The sequence below is a fragment of the Artemia sp. Qi Xiang Cuo genome, chromosome 21 (genome assembly GCF_049724085.1).
Source record: "Artemia sp. Qi Xiang Cuo chromosome 21, ASM4972408v1, whole genome shotgun sequence".
Classification (NCBI taxonomy): Eukaryota; Metazoa; Arthropoda; class Branchiopoda; order Anostraca; family Artemiidae; genus Artemia; species Artemia sp. Qi Xiang Cuo.
The window spans coordinates 9880903-9895539 of record NC_142814.1 but is presented as its reverse complement, the minus strand read 5'-3'; the positions used below and the strand labels follow the sequence as shown (position 1 = coordinate 9895539).

General features: G+C 38.7%; 1 protein-coding gene across 1 annotated transcript; it reads left to right on the top strand.

Annotated features, from left to right (window-relative positions):
* Positions 1-8107: 8107 nt before the first annotated feature.
* On the top strand, positions 8108-14330 carry LOC148939220 (uncharacterized). Its single transcript, XM_089106816.1, has 3 exons — positions 8108-8209; positions 12453-13293; positions 13411-14330. The coding sequence occupies exons 1-3, from the start codon at positions 8108-8110 to the stop codon at positions 14328-14330; spliced, it is 1863 nt and encodes a 620-aa protein (XP_088962942.1).
* The last annotated feature ends 307 nt before the right edge of the window (positions 14331-14637 follow it).

Here is a 14637-nt window from a genome sequence, read left to right as displayed (position 1 = left end):
TCGTCTACACTGCGACTTTTGGGGACCCCTTTAATTCACTTATGGGGGGAATTTTATATTTGACCCTATAGATAGTGTCCATATGTATTTAGATAAAATTTGTGCACTCTTAGAAAACCAGATTCAGTTGTGGGGGGGATAGGGAGTCTATTAAGGTTTCAATTGTTTAAAAGGTATTTTATTTAAATGAGGGGAAAAGTGAGCTATATGACCATTATGTACATACCGAGATGCTAGTGGTCTACCTGCATTTAGAAAATTATAAAATAGTTTTTATGGATTTGATAGGCCACATTATTACGCATCTCGAAAATAATCGCAAGAATGGGAGTGGATCTGTGGTTCTTTTTATTGAAAATTTAAGCGTAAATATTTGTGAATCTAAAAAAGAAATTATTTTAAGAGGGGGGACTGGGCCGAGGGCTATAGTTTTAAAATATAATCCCGATTTAGAGGGTTGTCAGGGCGTTCAACGAATCTGTTTTGAAACAGGTCAAAAATGTTTCATGTATGCTTTCCTCATATCAGCTTTCCGACCTTTAAAAGATGACGCTACAAAGACAAATTTAGAATACTGGGCTGTACATTGGAAGGTGGGGTCCAATTTTTCCACTGTACATTTCACTTGTTTAGAGGAAAAATTCCCAGTAACGCTAAGGTCCATTGATACTTTTGAAAGGGCCAATGCCCATTTAAATATCGGTGTTTCTGTGGTTCAGTATGAAACTGAAATTGAGGACGGGGCTCGTTCTAATAAAAAGGGAGTGTTGTTCCCAAAAAGGGGCCCGTCGATTGAATTGGTGAAGCATTGGGTTTGGTTTTTATACACACCACCTTGCGAAGCCGATACAATTGGCCATTTAAACCCAATTACAGACATCAGTAGAGTTCTGGGAGGGGGTAGGGATCTAAGGGTACGTTTCTACTGTTCAACATGCCTGTCACAATTTCGTAGTGATTTAAAACAACAGAATCATATGAAACATTGTAGACGGCATGGCTATCAGTCAGTGGAAATGGTTTTAGATGATAGGGCCATTTTACGTTTTAAAAATTTTCAAAATACCCTCCTCCAAAGCAATAAAATCTCTTTGGATTGTGAAGCAAGGCTAGTGGATATGAACGATCCTCGATTTCCAAATCGAATCAAAGAACATATGGCCATAGCGGTTTCCTATGCCCACGCGCAAAGAGACGAATCTAACACTGTGCAGTTGTTAGAAATAGTAGAGACATTGGATGAGGACGAGTGCATGATCAAGGCACAGACCAAATTAATTGGCACCGCAAATGGCGCTATTTCTAGTATGAGAAATACCCTTTACCCAATGTTGTTGTCTGCAGAGAATTGTCTCGCGATTAAAAATAAAAAAATATTCTGGGTTTGTAATGGGGATTTTGAAGAGGGGGCTAAGGGGAAAGGGACTAGGGGGAAAAGAGGAGGGAAGGGGAAAGTCAGAGATCATAATCACTTGTGGTAGGAAATATCATCTGAAAATCTGCAATGTGAATGTAAGACAGCAGTTCTTTATACCGGTCTTCATTCAAAACGCAAATTATGATTTAAAATTTATTTTACCGGCTTTGGCACATATGCACAGAGAGGGAGGGGGAGTGGATAGTCCATGGGTATACAATTCATTTACCTATAATATTATCCCCAAATCAGCCGAGAAGCTGGTGGTTCTAGAGTTGAAATGGAAGGTAGTGAATAACGAGCATACGTGTTGGAATAAAATCAGGTTTTTAGATCCCTTTAGTTTCTTCACCAAGGCACTGAGTCAATTGATTCAAGTGCAGAAAAGCGACAATTTTGATAGTTTTCCTTTGCTTAAACAGCACTTTCCAGACAGTGAAAAGTATGACCTACTGACCTGTAAAGGTGTATATGCATACGACTATTACTGTTCTGGTAATCGGTTAAGCGAAGAGAAACAACCTCCAATTGAAGCTTTCTATAATTCACTCACCAACAGTGCACAGCCGAAGACTACGAATGTGCCAGGAGGATCTGGGCAAAGAGTAATTGCAAAAATGGAGTGCATAATCGTACACTGTACTTAGCCAGTGATGTTTTAACTCTGTTAGATATTTTCTATAAAAACACTGACCAAATCTATTCAGAGTTTGGGTTAGATATAGGCTATTATTTTTCCAGACCACATTTGATGATGGACTTGATTTTAAAAATTAGTAAGGAAGAAATAGGGTTGATCACTGATGTAGATCAACACCTTTTTGTAGAAAGATCAATAAGGGGGGGGGGTATGATTTTCATAGAGATCACGTTCTAGAAACAGATCCAAGCGGGCAAGACACTGGTGTACAGTCATATGCAGTTTTCTTTGACATGAACTCGTTATACCCCTCGGCAATGTCTCACTACTCTTTGCCGTGTGGAAACTATAAATGGCTCGAGAATCCTTGTGAGATCTCCGACATTCACACCATCGAGGACAATGGGCCACAAGGATGGTTCTCTGAAATTGACGGACAAATTCCATTGGGGCTTCATGATTCTGTCAAAGATTTTGTTTTCCCCTGTATCAATCGACCAGTGACCAAGGACTCTCTGAGTCCATACAATCGATCATTGGTTGATGATATGGGGATGCACCGGATCCCCTCCAAGCAGAAACTGATTGCAGATTTAGACCCTAAAGAGAATATCTTTGTTCACTATGTGCTTTTGCGCTGGATGGTGAACAATGGTTTCAAGATCACAAAAATACATAGGGTGGAACAGATCCCGTTATGACGTCGTGACTAACCCCCAAGAATGTGCACGAATTATTGCAGACCCCAATTTTCATCGTTCACGAGCATAGAGACGAGCAAGGTTCTTCTACACAGGAAAAAGAGAAATGTGGTGCTGAACAAGAATATAGCGGGAGGTAGTTCAGTACTTGAAATTTCCAAAAAGCTCATGTTGTCCATTTTTTTTACAATATGTGCAAGGTACAATGGCCAAGGGAGGGGGAGGTTCAAGTTTATTATGGGGATACAGATTCTCTGCTGTTAAAAGTAAAAACTGAGGATTTATTAAATGATTTAGAAAATGGGGAACACATCAGCTCGCGGATGGATTTCACTAACTGGAATGCATCCCTCTGCCCCGAGCTGGTGAAACGTCAGGCCCCCAATCAACTAACTAATGTTAAAATCAGAGACGGGGAGCGATTTAATATCCAATGGGGTGTTCCCCGGTCCTAAAGTTTATTGCATAGAAACCCACAACAAAGATGTAAAACAGGCGTGTAAAGGGGTGCCTACACATTTTGTAAAAAACAACTTCAACATGAGTGTCTACAGAAACTGTGTAGAGAGTTGTCTAGTCCCGAAATCACAAGTGCTTGCAATTCGCTCTCTGCAGTAGAAAAATTATACTGTTAGAGTTGAAAAGAATGCCAAGTCGTGTATATCCGACAAAGTCTTTGTGCTAGAGAATGGTGTAAATGTACCACCCCACGGCCACTATTGAATTTCAGACCGGGTTGAATGTGTAGACTATCGCAACCAACTCGGTCTGGATAAATTAACCTAACCTAACCTAACGCTTAAAGCAAATTGTGGTCCACATTTTTTTTCTATGGAGACAACAAATCCATAAATTAACTTAAATGCTCAAACCTAACCTAACCTAACCTGATAAATTAACTTAAATGCTGAAACCTAACCCAACCTAACCTGATAAATTAACTTAAATGCTCAAACCTAATCTACCCTGATAAATTAACTTAAATGCTTAACCTAACCTACAGCAGCAGCGGCGGAGACTATTGTATACAAAATTCCCGCGGCCGGCCTTCGGCCCACAATCCTCGGGGGGTGGGGGGTCCTGCCCGCAGCCGGCCTTTGGCCCGCGGCGCCCGGGGGGTGGGGGGCCCCACCCGCGGCTGGCCTTCGCCCCGCGGCTCCCCGGAGGGTGGAGGGTATTCTTTTAAATTTCAACTCTGCTGTATTTTAAGTTGTTTCTATGTCAATAAGTGTTATTGTTGTACAAATAGTGCTGTTGTACAAAAATGTGTGTGTACTATTACTGTTGGTGTTCTTGATGTACAAAAAAAGTTTTTTTATGACATTAAATGTTCACCCTAGTTGTACAAATAGTGTGTGTGTGTTGTTCTTGTTGAACAAAAAAAATGTTTTCGATACTATATATTGTTGTTGTTGGTCTTGCCAATAAATATTGTTGTTCTTGTTGAACAAAAAAAAGTGTTTATGATAATAAATGTTCTTCTTGTACAAATAGTGTGTGTATGTTATTCATGCTGTACAAGTGTTTTGATGTTAATAAATGAAAGAAATATTGTTTTTGTTGTTCTTGTTAACGTAGATAGATTTATGGGAAAATTATTATTATTATTTATTCATTGGACATGTATAGTTTACGGTTAGTTGTAGTCCGACTGTTGTCAACTGCAGTATGTATCAATTTAAAACACCATTCAGATCGTTTCTGCGTGGTCCATCAATGTCTGAGAAAACGACACTTTTAGCTAAAATAAATCAAAATTGTAATAAAATGTTTTTGGAAAAACCAAAGGAAATTTATTATTGCTATAGCAATTGGCAAGAATCCTACGATCAAATAAAAGCTATTGCCACATCCATACCAATACAATTCGTACGGGGACTTGATGTTTTCAATAGTATTGAACCAAACTCGTGGCTGATTATTGATAATTTGGCTGAATCGATTGAACAGTTCTCAAAGGAAATGCTACGGCTGTTTACCGTTCGCTCTCATCATGAACAGATTTCCATAACCCTAGTTCTACACAATCTGTTTCATCAGAGCAAATGTATGAGAACCCTTGCTTTGAATTGCACCATCTATATTATCTACCGAGTTGTTCGTGATTCTAGTTCTCTAATAATTCTCAATAAGCAAATATATCCCGGCGCTCCCAAATTTTTGCTGTCAGCGTACACTCAGGCGACAAATAAGCCCTACGGGTACATTTTGCTGAATACACCTTAGGATCTACGTGTAGTCACAGATATTTTCGACAAAGAAATTACAGTATATCTTCCGGTGAACAGTAGAAAAAGCTATTAGTTGCCATCATGACACTGAAGGAACTACACGAACAATGGCATTTATTTTCCGTTTTAAGCACTTCAAAACCCCCACTCAGGAAGGCCATACTCAAACATGGTGTTGACGATGATTTCATTAATCTAATATCTGAACCTTGTTTAAATTTAGCCGAGGGCAATGTACACTTGCCAGAAGGTTTTAGACAACATACAAAGCAACTTCGTTCCACTGTACATTCCTTGGTTTGCAAAAAAAAAGAAAAATTTTTTTGAAGAAAACGTCTCCTTCAAGCGGGCGGCAGCGTTTTAACACTTTTACTGCCAATAATTGAAGGACTTGTAAGTAATTTTCTCTAGATGGCTAGACCCTATAAATTAACGCCATTTGAACTTGTCCTCTCGCCCGTGGAACATTTTGAAGACAACCTAAGCAAATTCATTAATGATGAAAATATTGCCGATGATAAAAAGCTAGTTTTACTTCAAGATGCATTGCGACGTGTGGACAAACATAGACCTTATCGTGAGAGACCCGCCGTCACCATCACAGATCCCCCTAAACAGGAAACATCTCCGCAAGATTCAGCAGTGGAATCAAAGGAGAAGGAATTGAATTCCATAGTGATATCAATCGGAAACCTATTGCCAGTGACCTATCGAGAACAGTGTAAAAGAATATTAACATATCTCATGTTGTAAAGTGGTGATCAAGTTCAGGTCGATAGCACAGGGAAACGAATTGGAATTAAGGTAAAAATTTTTATTCTAATTGATTTAATTTGCGACTTTGCGACGGATCTCCAAGGACTTTTCACATTTGACACAATAATCTATATACCTTTCTAAATGCATCAAACGTTCCCCAAAATCTAATTGGCAGGAAGCGAATTCTCAAGAAACTAAAAGAATATAGTCCACCAACAACGCCAACACCACCATTTAAAAAAGAAGAAGATTCAACATTGGAAAATACTAGCGGCAGCAGCAGCAGCAGCAACAAGGATTTTATAACACCGACGATGGTGACTAGACAAAAGCGAAAACGGATAGATTCACCCTCCAGTGTGCAAAAGGGGAGTGGACATTACACTACGTGTTTGCATTCAAAATGGATGAAGTTCTGAAACATGTATATGAAAATATTGGTGAAGTAGAAAGTCTAAGTTCCCCCACAACGCTTTCTAAAGTTGCCTCTGACATAGATGGCAGCACATTAAAAAAGAGTATCTAGCAAATGAACCGAGTTCCACACTGCATTGGAATCACGAGCTTTATGGTAAACAATATCGACAATCTACGGCCTTGTCCCCTTTGCATACGATGAAAATTGATCTTTCAGCTTTATACGCGATTTAATAGCGTCAAAATGCATCCTAAAAATATATTCTAGTGGCAATTATTGTTTTTAGTCGTTATGCCTATTCTATACCACTCCGAGCAAAGAGCGTTCTTGAAGTTGCTCATGCTATGGAAAGTGTTTTTGAACAGGATTACTATAGAAAAATTCAATCGGATCGCGGTAGTTAATTTATTAAACCTAATGTGCAAAAGGTTCTATTGAAATATAATACAACTCTCTACCATAGTCACAGCCCGATAACGGCTGCATTGGCTGAACGATTGATAATAACGATTCGTCTATTAATTTCAAGATATTGTACGCTGAAAAATACTGCTGCTTTTATTAATGATTTAGATAAAATCATGCAAATATATAACAAACGACCACATCGATTCCTGTCCAACTCAAGCCCTCGGGACGTTCATTCCAGTGAAAATGCATATGATGCCTTTCTTAAACAATATTCCAATGGTATTGGCAATGAGATGAAAAAGAAGAAATTCGATGTTGATGATACTGTTCAAATTGATAGAACAACCACTATTTTCGAAAAGGAGAATTATTTATGGAGCACCGAAGTTTTTAAACTGTCCAGAATCCTAGACACTACACCCACGACATATGGACTGCGAGACAGCAAAGATGATGAGATTCTCGGCGGTTTTTATGAATACGAACTACAAAAAGTTAGAAACACTAGTGAAATTTATGAAACTGAAAAGATATTAAAGAGTCGTACTCGCAGGGGCAAGAGACAGTTGCTTGATCGTTGGCTAGGATACAACTCTGATTTTGATTCTTGGGTCAGTGTTGAAGATATTGACAATGCCCAATGATTTCTATGTGACTTTTATGTCCAATGTTTCTGATCCTCTCTACACTGATTTGAATAGAACCAGTGATTTTTGGACAAAACTCTCCCCCACCATCAAATTCGACGATGGAAAGTATGAAGTGGCTCTTGTCGACTGTATTCTCAAAATACATATGACATCCTGAGAAACGATCGCAAATATGAGATAAAAAAGAGACCCTATGATTGGCCGCCAGCCTCAGGTGATCAAGAACAAATTCAAAAGATCAATTGGATGAATTATTCATATATTGAATTACCCTACGAAGAACTCATCTGTATGAATGATTTATGTCGTTCTATCAATATAAGAATTTCCGCTCGTAACAAAGGAGCTTTTCATTTCAACTATTCAAAGGAGTAGGGCAAGTACATTAGTTCACCCATTGCTGATGAAAAGGTTATTCTCAATGATAATCTAAAAGATGTTCTTGGCTTTAAATTCAATATAATCAATAGTAAACGTGCTGGAAACACTAATTTTATTTTTGCTGACTACCCACCTGCCTTCTCCACGGACACTTGTATATTTCTCTATGCTTCATTTGTGCAAACATCCCGGGTTGGCAATAGCAATGTTCCCTTCCTACGAGTTCTTGAAAGAAAAACCAATCAAGAATATATTCACAACTACAATATAAAGCATCTTCAGTATATCCCCGTAAACACTTCCAATTTGGAACTCTGTCAGTTAACACTAAGAACTGAATTAGGTGATCCCCTAGCAATATCAAAAGGTTTGGCTGTGATTACATGCCATTTTCGACTCATTGTTCAACAACCAGATGTCTAATAGAAAAGTGGTATTCATTTGTCCTGATATTGACTGCTATGTTAATACTCTTGGCCCAAGACAACTGGGCAATGAAATGGACTATTACAAAGGTCACTCGTCGATGTCTGACTTTGGTCTTGGCAGTTGGCTCCCTAAGCTGTTTCACTCTGCACTGCCACCGGCTAGAAAATATATTGTAAAGGATGCGAAAGATTTTGCATCCTCTCCACTATGAGGTCGTAGCTCTGTCAAGGATTTAAAAAAAAGTGCTTCGGAAAATCATATGTCCAGTGCGCGAACACTTGGCGAGAAATTAAAACAAGATGGAAAAGGTTTAAAAAGGTCGAGAAACAGTGCATCACTCATCAGTCTCTACTCAGGTCAGAAACGAAAGACATAACCCCTGTCAAAGAAAAGAAGGAAAAAGTCGACACGTACAATAAGCACTAGTAGAAGAAGAAGCCCCAGGAAGAGAATTTTTAGATCGAAACTAGATTTCTTTTCCTAAGATGTCATACCTACTGCATAAGGATTTCCAACCTTCAATCACCTTCTCATTGAATCTATTCAATGCAGAAAACGCTGATGTGAGCGTAAAACATGGATACTATGAACAATTTTATCCACAACAACCCCTCTCCGTAAATATCCACTTTCAAATTTATTCCATCGAAGACTACTTTATGGACATGTCTTCGACATTTATAGATTTACGAATGAAATTTCGGAAATCCGATAATACAATGCCAATTCTTGCCGATGGAATATCCTATGAAAATGGTATATTACATAATTTATTTCGTCAAATCAGTGTCTACATAAATGGTACACTGGCGAGCACAAGCAACAATCTCTCAAATTATACAAGCAATATGCAATTCATGCTGATGACACCCAAGTCATACAAGGAAATGAGAGGCACCTCCAATGGATATGAATATATTACTAATACTGATAGTACAGATGCACTTAAAAATGCTACAACTAGTGAATTATATCTAGTTGGAAAAATATATCATGAAATATTTAATTTACCCCAATGGCTACCACCCAATGTTAAAGTGGAAATAAAATTGACACTTGCTCCATCCAATTTCATTTTACGAAAAGAACTTTCTGCCAATCCAGATGTAACTCTCTCTCTCACCTCGGTAATACTACATGTACGCAAACAACAGGTCATGAGTTCTGTTGCTTTGGCAGTGGAAAAACTGAGAGCAAGTGTAAATAATATTAAAGTACTTGTTTCTCATGCAATCACCAATCAGCGTCATACTGCCACAGGCTCAATCACCTTCATCGACTCATCCTTTATCAATGGCAAAATTCCGTCAAAACTGGCCTTGGCATTTGTAAAAAGCGCTAGCGCAATAGGATCGTGGACTGGATGTCCACATAAATTTGAAATGTTTGGGCTTTCATCTCTTGTCTGCAAAGTAAATGGAATCCCACTCTACAATCTATCTTTTGATAAATCCTATAGGACATTGTATGAGTTGACCATGCAAACCCTAGATCATGATTCACAACTATTTGAAAATGGTATAACCGAAGAAATGTTTGCTAAAACACATGGTATCATTGTATTGGATTTGTTTGGCACCCAGGATATGAGTATAGTACGAACGGGGAGTGTGCTTTTAGAGTGTACATTTGCCAACCCATTAGCTGAGAGTATTGCACTAATCTCACTAAATCAATTTGAAACCTATTGGGAAATCACTCCCGAAGGCAGTGTTCTACTAGACTTGGCACCATGAACACCAGTCAAATAATCAATGTATTTAATATGGACCCCTACGTGTCCAAATACAGATCCTTTTTTCTGCCCTCGGAATTTCTTGGAAAAATTCAAAGTGCCAACAATACCCTAATCATTGTTAATAGCAGTCCGTCAACTGTGCAGACGGGTTAGTGGTTGTGCAGCTTTCAAACAAAGAAGACGATTGAATTTTTTGATCCTCTTGGCCTACCCTATACATTCTACACTCCTCACATCAGCAACTAAATTGAGAGCAGTGGGAAAACTATTATTCGAAATCGGAAGAGAGTGCAGGATCTGACGACTAAAATCTGTGGCTTCCATGCGCTACTATATTTTGCGTTTAGATGTTACGGCTATACTTACAAGCAGTTTCTCAACATTTATGTAGACAATCCACGTCTGAACGACTTTACGGTGGAAAATATCCTCTCTGACCTGTATAATATTGACTTTAGTGCCCTACGAGTAAAGTATTTAAAAAATGTATGTGAATTTGTTTATTAATAAATGAAAAATGTATATACAACAATGTCTTTATTCTTCACTTTAGATTTCTTCTTCTTCTGTGTATAGGCAACTGTCGTGAACCACTAATGCCGGTAAATCATTTCAATTCACTGTATATTGATTTTGATTGGCTGCAAAGTCAGGGTCACATTTTCTACAGTATAATGTAACTTCACTCATGTCATATCTCTTTGTATAGTCAATGATACTATTTGCATTCATATTACGAAATTCAGGTGTTTCAATCTAACTATTTGAAGCAATATTTCATACAGTGTTTTCAAATGGTGAATCACATTCGGTAAGGGCCAAATAAAAATCACTAGGTTTATTGGCACAATAGGCAGTTTTGTCACAACGATGAAGTACCAAATTTTTCATTTTACCCCAACAGCTAACTCATAGCCCTGATTTTTTCTCCCAAAATAATTTAAATGGACGACCATACCAATCTCGTAAAAATTAACTAAAATCACGTTTGGGATTCTTTCCAATCATACCGGGGTAAGTATTCTCCCACTGATCACATTTGTCATAATGGCAATTGGAGCATAGATTTCCTCTAGAGTGAGAGTCACAAATCTCTTCAAGACATGAATTACATCCTTTAATTTGTACTGCATATTCTCTATGTAATTTACATGGATTGCCTAATTTGCACTTTTCATTATAGTCATCAATAATTGTACAATTCTCACATGATGACCAACTGCCAAGAGTGTACATGCATAGTGGACATGTATAGAACATTTTTTGGTTTCCGATGTCAACTATCTCAAAGCTAAAAGAAACTGATCCTCGTTCGATAAATTTAGAAGGAGGAATGGGAGAGGAGTAAATCTGTGACGTTACCTCTTTCGAATGTTGTGGGTTTCCATCTACACTGAATCTATGGCAATGTCTTCAAAAGTATATCCACAATATTATTCTGCTTTGTTCCAATTAATATATCAATAAATTGAGCATAAGCATTTGAGTCATATCGACAAAGTTTCGTACAATAGTCCAATGGGGGAGAATCAGTTTTCATTATGTTGTCAAGTGTTCCCTGAGAGAATATCTTCCGTTGAAGGGATAACTCGAGAAAATCATTATCCATAACCAAATGTTTTCCATAATCACAGGATTCGAGCTAAGTCTCTCTTTCTCAAATTTATTCATTTTTTAATCCTATCACTGTGTCTGCAAACTCTAGACTAACCATGATTCGTTCTACTTATTCGAATAAAAAGAAAGGGAACATTCTTGATTTTGAAACAATTTTCTTATATATCCAAAACAACAATATCACGCATGCGCAATTAGCGATATATCTTATTATCTTCGATATGCTTCACTATTGCCTTTAAAGCACTTTGAAGTCTATTCACATGCGCTATTTCAACTTTTGCAGCGAAGCATAATTGATCCTCCATTTTAATTTTGCTCAAGAACATCACATATCTTGCATATACTTCATCCCATTCCAGGCAAAGCCGTGATCCTCTCGTGATTTCCACCGCAATGTTTGGGGCTCTTGTATCATTGCTACCAACTCCACTATGAACTTCTAATAGTGTAAACATTCCACTCATCATTATTACAAATATATCCTAATAAGTAAAGTCAAACTGCTCTCACTCCTTGAATTCTATTCACACACTAATAACAACTATAACAAAAATACTTCCTTCAATTCACTGCAATCCTGTACTGTTAATATTTCCGACTCCCTGATTGGCTTAGAAACAGACACGTGATCCTGTCCCGTTAGACTCGATCAATAATCCAGCACTTGTTGATGTGAACTTATGTTGAAATCCAAGAAAACAACAAATAATTGACAAACACTCATAACCATCAAACAATCATCCAATAACCAGATGTCTACATCAAAGTTGTTGTTGGACTTATGTTGACATCCAAGAAAACAACAAATAAATTGACCAACAAACATAACCATCAAACAATCATCCAATAACCAGATGTCTACATTCAGCAATGTTGTTGAACTTATGTTGACATCCATCAAACAGGTACCTACTCCACCAAATTTGCGTCTGGAGCGATTCTCAGCAATATACAAACTTCCGAATATGCTAATGTGTAACGATCTGTCTTTGAACAATAAAATGGACGAGCTGGAAGTGTTAATTAAGCAGAATAACGTACCCATTGCAATTATCAGCGAGTTGACATTACTGAGGAGACTGCACGGATTAAAGGTTACAGAAACTACATCAACACTCGACGTGACCGAGGCATTGACCGTCGCGGAGGTGGCGTAGGACTTTATATATGTGACGACCTACCATTAAAACTGTTAAGTAGCCCCAATGATTCGAGCCATGAGATTGTGTGGGTGGAGTGCAGACCAGCGCATCTGTCACGAAGATTCTCCTGCTTAATAGTTGCGTCAGTGTACTATCCAGAAAGCGCTGGGAACAGAAAAGAACTTATTGAGCACTTACAAGTGTTCGTCGACAGAATGCGCCACAATCAAACTTCCCCTGCGTTTGTGATTGCTGGCGATTTCAATCAGACCACTCGTCAGTGGGTCTCAAACATTTTGGATATGAAACAAGTAGTGAACATTCCGATTCACCAAAGTGGCAGTACTCTTGACATGATCTTTACGAACTTGGCAGATCTTTATAACGCTCCCCGATCTCTAGGTCCCCTTCAGAATTCTGACCATTTTATAATTTTCTGTGAAGCACAAATAAGTATACCACGACCGAAACCAACAAAAACCACAATTCGGCCCATCACAAGGTCTTCAATAGCTCAATTCGGTCGCTGGATTTGTACTTACGATTTTGAGGACATTTGTGCAGAGGCCGACATTAATGTCAAAGTCAGCAAGCTGAACAGCCTTCTGTTGGAAAAGTTCCATGATTTTTTTCCAATAAAAGTTATTAGAGTTTGTGACACTGACAAACCATGGATCACCCGCGAACTCAAGCAGATGATAAAAACTCGCTGTAGTCTCCACAAAGCTGGAGATCAAGCGGCTGCAGCCAGTTTGCGTAACAAAATTGTGAAGTTAAACAGACTAGCCTAATGACAGTATGTAAAAGAGAAAATAACGCCATTACTGCACACTGACCCTCATAAATGGCACTCCTCGGTCAAAACCCTTGCAGGGAAATCAACGCCAAAGGACCTGAGACTACTCAAAGATGACGGCACACTGATATCAGCTACTGAAGTGAAAAATTTTTTCTCCGGCATATACACCACATGCCCATCACTCACAAACTCAAAAATTGACAATATCATTGCTGACACCGGGACTTATGAGATATGTGAAGTATCTGAATATGCCGTCTTTAAGGAACTTCAGAAACTGAAAGTAAACTGTGCGTCTTACCCTGGTGAACTCCCTGTCAAGTTGTTACACGAGTTCTCCATCTTTCTCGCAAAGCTACTCAGCTCTATTATTAACCAGTGTTTTCGCGAACAAGTGTTCCCCAGTGTTTGGAAGAGAGCTTATGTGCGCGTCATTCCAAAAGTGAAAAACCCGAAATCTTGCGACCAAGTCCGCCCAATTTCGATAGTTCCGAACCTCTCTAAGGTAGCGGAATCATTTATATATCGTGAACTTATGTCACAAGTCCAGGGCTCTCTTGATCCATACCAATACGGGTGCTTGAAAAGTAGTAGTACAACTGTTTATCTTATGTGTCTGCATCACCTTATTGTTCAATGGCTTGGCCAAGGAGCCACAACTATAGATCTCCTCAAAGCCGACTTTAAAAAGGCCTTCGACTTGCTACACCATTATACTACAGTTACCAATCTGAAGGTTATGGGAGCTTGCAGACATCTTCTCTTATTAATAATAGATTTCTTACGCGACCGACGACAGAGTGTGTATGGTCTCTACCCGGGTGATTCTGATTCGGATTGGTCTGAGCTTACGTGTGGTGCCCCACAAGGCACTAAACTCGCTGCCTTGTTGTTCTTGGCAGTGATCAACTTCGTCCTTGCCGATTTTGACGAACGGTTCAAATTCGTAGATGACCTTTCCATCCTCTTAAAATACCTCACTGAGAAGTCTTAAACCGTTCCCCAGTTCAGTGAATCATTTATCGACAACTTTAGAGACCAGTGTTCTGAAAACAGCCTCCAAATCAACGAAACGAAAACCAAAATTCTTCGATTTAACCCTCTCAAACGGGATTTTCACTGCCCCCCTCCACCATACCAAAGCGTATCGTCGGCAGTTATTCTCGGTGTTACGTTCAGCGTTGACTGTTTGTTTAGCCTCCACGTCCAAGAGGTAGTGAAAAAGACGAACTGTGCCATGCGTACCCTTTTACTGATGCAACGATTTGGTTTTTTAGTGCTGCAATTGAAAACAGCTTACC

Coding starts and splice junctions, on each gene's coding strand:
- LOC148939220 (XM_089106816.1), top strand. CDS start 8,108: ATGGACTATTACAAAGGTCACTCGTCGATGTCTGACTTTGGTCTTGGC. Junction 8,210..12,452: donor CACCGGCTAGAAAATATATT/GTAAAGGATGCG, acceptor TGCAATTATCAG/CGAGTTGACATTACTGAGGA. Junction 13,294..13,410: donor AGCGGCTGCAGCCAGTTTGC/GTAACAAAATTG, acceptor AAACCCTTGCAG/GGAAATCAACGCCAAAGGAC.